Here is an 8,558-nt window from a genome sequence, read left to right on the forward strand (position 1 = left end):
TCCTAGTGTGATTTCTACGGCATACGCATGCACACGCGCAAACGTCATGTTGTACATGTAGGTCTTGAACAGTGACGTCATATTCAATACGGTCTATACTACTCTATATAAGACCATGTGACTAGGGCCCAATTTCATGGCTCTGCTTACCGCCGAATTCTGCGCTTTTGATAACGATTCCCCACTTACGTCCAAGCCCCAAATTTCTGCGCTAGCCTTGTAAGCGTAGAATGCCTAGAAACGAGGAGTACGCATGCGCAGAAGCCAAAAATCTCTGGTAACCTGAATTCCCTGCTTCCAGATTCTGCGCTTACAGTAAGCAGAGCCATGAAATTGGGCCCTGGTACATCACATGTTTACAAAAGAGCCACAGAGCCTGGACTTCCTGCAGGCATGAAGTGTCCACAGCTCTATTGTAGAAATTATTCAGTCTTACAATGGTGGTCACATCATCTGATTTTCTCAACTTTTTATATGAAGAAAGGTGGCATATCTCACAACGTGGTCAGCTGTTACTTTAACGGGCCTTAAAGCCATTGGACCCTTTCGGTTCAGAAAAAAAATAAAAGTTCACAGATTTACAAATAACTTACACGGTTTACAGAAGGCATAGGTGAAAGACTTCTCTTGAAATATTATTACATGAAATAACAAAACAATATAAATTCTCGTTAACGAGAATTATGGATTTATTTTAAACACATGTCATGACACGGCGAAATGCGCGGAAACAAGGGTGGGTTTTTCCGTTGTTTTCTCCCGACTTCGATGACCGATTGAGCCTAAATTTTCGCAGGTTTTTTATTTGATATAGAAGTTGTGGTACACAAAGTGTGGGCCTTGGACAACACTGTTTACCGAAAGGGTCCAATGGCTTTAAATTAACCTACCACACCTATTGCAAATTTAACGTCTATTTTTATCAATCCTGTACAATACACTCCCTCCCTTCAGCACGAGTATATAAAAAACCTTACATTTAATAAAAACCAAACCTTATACTACCTTAAAAGGTTGGTTTCCAGATCCAAAACTTCACCCTAACACCATGTTATGGTTGATCACACAAAACAAGACTGTTGTCCGCGACACATTTTCCAGCTCCGATCCTGTATAACAGTACGCTCAACTCCCTTCTAAATGAGTATACAAATAAAAATTTGTACAACGAATAAAAAAAACCTCACTTCCCAGAAAGGTTGCTTTCTAGACCCCAAAACTGAACCCTAAAACCACTGGATCTGTCAGGCTGCTGGTCTGGTTGTATGTAAGCGTTGTGAGGGAGTGGGTAGAACTCATTGTCTTGTTTGGGGTGAGGTTCAACCATGTCAACTCTTTTCTAAATGACTATACAACAAAATTTTATACTAAATAAAAAACCAATCTATTTATAACTACCCTGAAAGGTTGCTTTCAAGATCGAAAACTGAACCCTTAAAACCACTGGAGCTGTCAGGGTGGAGGATGCTGGTCTGGTTGTGTGTAAGCGTTATGGGGTAGAGGGTAGAACTCATTATCTTGATTGGGTTGCTGAGGTCCCTGATTGCACTTGTCCAAGAGTTGTTGGATTGCCTCTGTGTCCCTCTCTCTCAACGAGTCTGAGAATTTCTCTCGCATACTGTCCCTGACCTGTTCACATTGAATAAATATTGACAGAGGTTCACTGTACGCGGGTTTTAGAAAGACCTATACTGTCCCTGATCTGATCACATTGTGTATAAACATTGACAGAGGTTCACACAGGAGCTGTCGGATTGCCTCCCCCCTCTCCCCCTCTCTCTTTCTCTCAAGGAGTCTGAGTATTTCTCTTGCATGCTGTCCCTGATCTGTTCACATTGAATAAACATTGACAGAGGGTTCACTATACACAGGTTTGAGAATGGTATATACTATGCCTGCCCTGTTCACACTGAAGCTTTTTCAGATTCAAAATTTGGGGGATAAAATTATTTCTTTCTCTTTAACTAGACTACTTCAAAAGGAGTAGATTCTAACAATGTTTTATACAGTCAATGGCTCTTCAGTGCTCCCAAGTAAGCTTTTACTGTCAATAACTCGTAGAGTAGTCATCAAAAGCACGCCCTGCCTTAAGGCCGAGTCACACTGCAGCTCAGATGCTAAGAGAACGCATTCTATTGGTTGAATTGCTCTGCACAGAAAACGTACACCCTCATTCAACCAATAAAATGCATTCTCTTTGCTTTGTGATCGTTATCATTTTTTGTTATCGCTGCAGTGTGACTCGGCCTTTAATCATCATTCTTCACATTCAGCACCTTTGACCTTTGCCCTTTCTCACCTGTCCAACATGTGTGTGCTCAAATGTCTGAAGCTGTCTCTGGAATCCAAAGTTAGGGTTGGCCACTTGCCTGGCCTGCTTGACCGCTTTGAGACAATCCCTCCAGCCATGGTCAGTCACGGTCATCAGGTACGCTACGGTCAGCGTTACACTCCTTGACACTCCAGCAATACTGTACCCAGAGAAAAAAAAACACATTCGTTGAGAGGGGGGTAAGGGATCATTAAACAAATATCAATAATAGTCTGATGTAATTTCAGTTTTGAAAGATTAGCCCCTTTCACACGAGAGCAAATTAGCAAGGGTCCCTTGCTAAATTGTAGCATGGTTGTAAGATTTTACAAAATGCACCTCGTGTGAAAGGACAATAATTTTTGGAGTGTCCAGGGTCCCTTGTCAAATCTTGTCCAACATTGCTACATTTTGTCGGAGGTCCGGACTTACAACAAAATCTTACACTAGCGGAAGTTTTGACCAGGGACGTAGGCTTCATCATCGTGTGAAAGGAATCCCTGTTTATTGAACGAAGCCCTAGGTGAAAATGCCCATACAGCGCGTGCTATTGATCAGGATTACCAATTCGTCATATCACTCTCGTGTCGCACAAGGGTTGTTACTTTTTTAACTTTGCAGTGGGAAAGCTCACAAAATCAGTCACACATGGTGCTAACGAATAAACAATCCACGCTGGTAAATTTTGTAGCAAGGGACCCTGGCTACATTTTGGCTGTGTGAAAAGGGCTATTGTGTTAAAGCCTGTTATTATATGGAGGTCACAGAAGCCATGGCCTTGTTGCCCTTGGTCTTGGCCTTGTTGCCCCTTCAAAAGTGTTCCATAGACTTTAAGATTCTCCTATATGGATATGACCTCTGCAAAATGAAAGAAGTGGCATTGCCCTCTCAAAGATTAGGATTCCCAGGCCAGGAGTGGATTTCACAAAGAGTTAAGACTAGTCTCATCTCGAGTTAGGACGAGTTACTTGTTTTCCTTAACTTTAGGACTAGCCATAGGTTTTTAATATCTCCTGGGACTGGTCCTAACTCTTTGTGAAGTCGACCCCAGGTAACGCTAAGGCCTGGGAGACCATACAACAAATCAAAGAAACAGTTCTTTCTTTTATAGGATACTACTTTTAGTACTACATACTACATTAGTTATGTCTTATCTACCAAGCATCTCACCACAAGCTTTGGCTTTGGCTTACACGCTTGTTTAGGTTTGTACCTTGTAACGTATAGCTGGATTTATGGGTATTTCTTCAATTAATTCTTTTCGTTTGTTATGAATTGTTAAGAAATCTTAGTGATGTACAAAAATGTGTTTTAAGCATTGAGAGGTACTTACCAGTGCACAAGTACGCAGCCCTGATTCACTCTGCAATTGTGGATGAATTCAGTGGACTTGTAGAAAAACTGAGAGCTAAAATTAAACACACACCATTATAATTAATTAGGCAGATTTTTTTAAGCGTACTTTTTGAAGCGCTATAAAAAGCCAAGATCATGCTTCCCACTGTAGCAAAGTGATGAGGATTGTTGCTATGCAAACAATCAATACGTACTGTTTTCCAATTCACCGATCCATTAGGCTCCGCCCACAAGAACATGTGCGCCTCTCCCAAACCATTCTGCACAACTCTGCCGCGCACACCAAGCAAACACGCACGCATGTCAGACCTTAATTTGTCAGACTTTTTGTTGCGCAATGGGTTGTGATTGGTCAATATGTAATGGGGCGGGGCTCAATGGATCGGTCTATTGTGTCTAAGAAAAGTGGCTTCGCATAAAGTAGAACCAGTTTTTGTTGGCCTGCTGCAAGCCGTTCCAGCCTAGCATAGTTCAGTAAGATAAAGGTCTCTTTTACATAATTTGTACTTACATGTTTGCAGTAGGAGTATCTGCTGAGTTTAAACAGAGGTACTCGATATGCTGAGGAAAGAAAACAGGAAAAATTTTATAGGATTTGAGGCATTGCATGGTGAGGGCTCAATATATATTTGGTTTGCAGTAACACCAAATATGTACTTGTAGGTAGAGTTTGTCTTTAAAGAACTGTCTTGCTTTATTTTACTACCGCGGAGTAGATATTCTTCTCTTAACTAGTCATCGTCTCTTGACGATGACTAGAGCAAGCTAGTCGAAACGTTGAGACCAATTTAAGAACTGCCTCTGAGGTAGTACAATGTATAGTTAATCACGATCCTGTTCAAGCTAAAGTAGTAGTCCCAGCCTATTTTCTATACCATCCGCCCGGGCAATAGTTAAAAAAGCAGGACAGTTTTTTTCAGAACTGAGAAGTCTTCCCGAACCCCCGAACAACTACTCTGTGGCAGTAGACCAAAGCAAGACATTTCTCTAAGAATAAACTCTACCTGGCAAGTAGATACACTCATGGTGTTACCACAAACCAAATGTATATATAAGAAACACTTCCATCCCGTTTTTATGGCAAAACATCTTATCTCTACACTTGCTTTTTTAAAGTGTCATTCTCAAGTTAAATAGTTTTGCCAGGAAGGCCTGCCTAGGACCTGTTGAAAATATTTGCGAAAAATCTGTCTCTTTTCTTCATGAAGGTACTCTTTAGTAAGGGAAGACCTATTATACCTTCGCAGGATTATCAGGCATGGAATGCTTTACGATCATCTGAAAATTCTTACCGGGAGTTGCCCCTTAGGATGGTCGTGGATTGCCACGATGTGTGTGATGTTATGATTACGCAATGCCTCCTGATCTTTTGCATCTAAAAAAGAAATAGAAGGTTTGAATTGAATGTATTAAATCGAGATATTTCTGATGGGTTGCAGGCCTGGAATTTCACAGAGCTAACGGAGGGCATGGCCTCTGTTGCCCCTGGTCTTGGCCTTGTTGCCCCTCCATATTTTGGTTAATAACCTTAATCTGGTAAGCCTAATTATTGTTTTGCCTTGTTACTTGTTGTGCTTTTAAAGACAGTGGACACTATTGGTAATTGTCAAAGTCTAGCCTTCACAGTTGGTGTATCTCAACATATGCATAAAACATGTAAAATAACAAACCTGTGAAAATTTGAGCTCAATCGGTCTTCAAACTTGCGAGATAATCATGAAAGAAAAAACACCCTTGTCACAGGCAGTTGGTGCTTTCAGATGGTTCTGAGGTCTCTAAATCAAATTCGTGGAAAATTACTTCTTTCTCAAAAATTATGGTACTTCAGAGGGAGCCGTTTCTTACAATGTTGCATACCATCAACCTCTACCCATTACTCGTCACCATCATTATTTTGAGTACATGCAATTACCAATAGTGTCCACTGCCTTTAAGCAACTCTTTGAAAATTTTGCCCTGGTGTTCTGATCAGCAATGTGTTGGTTCAAGTCCGGCCCATAAAACACTTGTGTCCATAAGCTACACAGTTTGGGGATGTAAAGCTATCTAAAGGTCCTGTGTCTTGTGTAATAAAGAGAACCCAGTGCATTTATGGTAAAGAGAAGGGGGTTTACCCAAGTGTTTTCTGGCATGGTCTGGCAGCAACAAGTTTGTTTTGTCATTAAATTTCCTGTTCAAGTCAATCTAGTCTGAGCTTTTTGTGTGCAGCAGGAATAGAGTTAGGAAACTACAACAAGAATCTTTCATACAAGTTATTTCTTACCTCTGAAGTTTCCAACAAAAAGACCAGGAATAATCTGCAAGTAAAAGATTCAGAAACATTACACCCTACGTCGTTTTCTGAACTTTCAGCAGTGTCAACTTATTCTCTCAAATGTTCAGCTCTCTTCCTAATACGAGTTTCTTTATGACTTTGCTGTTCAGAATTGTCACTGTTGAGGCACTACTTTGTTCTTCAGCGTATAGATTTGTTTATAAAGCCATTCAACTTTTAATAATCAAAATTTGGGCTTCCCAAGTTGGAATGCGCCCGAGACTTGCACAGTTTATTACAATCCGATTCGCATTATAATTTACCCAATAAGGTATGGCAGACGTGATAGGAGTGTACTGTTTGGGTATATACAGACAAATTAACCCAAACCTTTAGACCCAGTAACTGGGGCGCTGTACTCCTTTTTTTGAAATTTTGACATTCTCGGTCGTACTAGCTAGTTCGACCGAGAATGTTAAAATTTTGAAAAAAGGAGTACAGCGCCCCAGTTAATTACTAGGTCTAGATGATGTCCCACACACATTTAATAATAATAATAATAATAATTACAATTCTTATATAGCGCATTTCACAATAACCGTATCAATGCGCTTTACATATAACATCCCTTTTTAATGTTTCTCAGCTTCCTTGGGGAGTATACAGCCCTAAGCTGCCTATAAGGCGCTTTTGGCGTTTTCATACACAATATCAGCCTCTACCCTCGCAGGTACCCATTTATACCCCTGGGTGAAGAGAAGCAATTATAGTAAAGTATAGGCTCCAGGACACAAGTGTCACAATCGGGATTCGAACCCACACTCCGGTACCATGCACCGTTTCTCTGAGGGGGGTCATTCTTACAAATACTATGACATCATTCCCCAGGACAGGGGTCTACCAACAGTCATTCTTTCCCAATAGCATTAGGATATGGAACAATCTCCCGAAAGACCTGATCAACTTCACAACTCTTGCTAGCTTTAAGCAGAGTGTACAGTCAGACCAGCTTCGCTAGGTCAGCCTGAGATGTTTTTAGCCGCACGTTCACTGTTCACCCACCTGCACTGTATATATATCCACACCCTCGCATGCACACAACAACCACAGCACATAATAATACACCAGATTGTGGACTATACTTCTTCTACGAAAGAAGAAGAAGAAACAGAAAGGGATAGTATATTACCTCGCTCATTCCAGCCCCCATGCTTTTATGGGAGAAGTAGTCTGCTAATGAGCAGAACGGTTGTTTTTGAGCACCAGGTGTGAGGTTTGTCGTTGGAATTCCTAAGCAGCAACACAAGCAGCGAGAGACCATCAGTCAAATCAAGGTGGTACAAACTGGCGTTCACAGATCATGGGCTAGAGCTCCTGTTTGGAGAATCCTTACAGGCAAATGAACATAGTGTACCTGTCAAAATAATATCACGTCTTGGTTTAGATAAAAAAACAATGTTAAATACTAAAAAAGTATGATATCGTTAAAAGTAAAACGACCTTCCCCAGGTTTTAGCTGTTCAATCTGCAAGATACATGAGATAAAAACAGGAATCCTTTAAAGCCATTATTATACACTTTCGGAACAGAAAAAAAAAATAAAAGTTTACAGATATACAAATAACTTACAGGGTTTACAGAAGGTAATGGTGAAAGACTTCTCTTGAAATATTATTCCATGAAATGCTTTACTTTTTGAGAAATCATTAAAACAATTATAAATTCTCGTTATTGAGAATTAGGCCTACGGACTATTTTAAACACATGTCATGACACGGTGAAACGTGCGGAAACAAGGGTGGGTTTTCCCCTTTTATTTCTCCCGACTCCAATGACTGATTGAGCCTAAAGTGTGGGCCTTTGGACAATACTGTTTACCGAAAGTGTCCGTGCAAATGGCTTTAAAACAAAACTTTTTAAGGTAAACCAATAAGGTGGGCAAGCTCCGTATAATATTAATAAGAACCCATGGAGAATGGTAAACACAGGGGAATCCAATACAGGTAACTACAGGTAACAAGTAATTTCTAATGCTCAACCAACATTTTTGAAAACAAATGAAACATATGTTGAAATGAAATTGAAAGCCACAACCCAAATCACAATTTGATTTTGACAAGCAAAATATTTATTTCGACAATTTTATTTTTAAGGTTTTTATGTTTATGATGAATTGAATGGATTCAACTAAGTTTTCAAGAATTTGTGATGACTGCAAAGGCACTTCCGATAACGCACACAAACTTACAAAAAAACAACAGAAATGCAATTTTTCATTCGGTTTCCGCCTCCCTTGTTTACAAAATGTGTTTGTTAGAAACTCTAACTAATGAAGTGCGCCCTCTTGCGGGCGGGCCCAACAAAGTGTCACGTACAAACTGAAAAAAATGTTTGATTTCACTTTACATCGATGTTTAACCATTTAGAACGTCGAAAAATTACAACTTTGTTCGAGGAAACGTCATCAATATTGTGTTTGAATAATCTACGGAAGAAATATTACCACATTTGCAGCAGTCCGAAGAGTAGAATAGAAGATGCACTGACAGTCAACAAAATTGTAAACAAAGATTACAAAATATGCATAAAATTGAAACCCAGACTCGTACGTGTAGCATCTATTGCCACATTACATTG

At 40.0% G+C, this 8,558-nt stretch overlaps 1 protein-coding gene across 2 annotated transcripts; it reads right to left on the reverse strand.

Annotated features, from left to right (window-relative positions):
• Positions 1 to 964: 964 nt before the first annotated feature.
• LOC139934626 (dual specificity protein phosphatase 22-like) lies at positions 965 to 8,530 on the reverse strand. Of its 2 annotated transcripts, none has more exons than XM_071928921.1 (8): positions 8,425 to 8,530; positions 7,111 to 7,335; positions 5,931 to 5,964; positions 4,960 to 5,042; positions 4,179 to 4,228; positions 3,645 to 3,719; positions 2,300 to 2,471; positions 965 to 1,629 (listed from the first exon to the last, which is right to left on the reverse strand). In XM_071928921.1, the coding sequence occupies exons 2-8, from the start codon at positions 7,240 to 7,242 to the stop codon at positions 1,453 to 1,455; spliced, it is 723 nt and encodes a 240-aa protein (XP_071785022.1). In that variant the 5' UTR covers positions 7,243 to 7,335; positions 8,425 to 8,530; the 3' UTR covers positions 965 to 1,452. The 2 variants fall into 2 exon arrangements, with proteins under 2 accessions (XP_071785022.1, XP_071785023.1); XM_071928922.1 differs by lacking the exon at positions 8,425 to 8,530 and adding an exon at positions 8,170 to 8,241.
• Positions 8,531 to 8,558: the final 28 nt, after the last annotated feature.

The sequence above is a fragment of the Asterias amurensis genome, chromosome 3 (assembly GCF_032118995.1).
Source record: "Asterias amurensis chromosome 3, ASM3211899v1".
In the NCBI taxonomy this organism is placed as follows: domain Eukaryota; kingdom Metazoa; phylum Echinodermata; class Asteroidea; order Forcipulatida; family Asteriidae; genus Asterias; species Asterias amurensis.

Excerpts from the sequence above, each read along its gene's own strand:
- LOC139934626 (XM_071928921.1), bottom strand. The coding sequence starts at position 7,242 with ATGGTCTCTCGCTGCTTGTGTTGCTGCTTAGGAATTCCAACGACAAAC. Across the intron at positions 5,043-5,930 it reads TTTTGTTGGAAACTTCAGAG|ATGCAAAAGATCAGGAGGCA; the intron begins GTAAGAAATAAC and ends TTTCTTTTTTAG. Across the intron at positions 3,720-4,178 it reads GATACTCCTACTGCAAACAT|CTCTCAGTTTTTCTACAAGT; the intron begins GTAAGTACAAAT and ends GTTTAATTTTAG.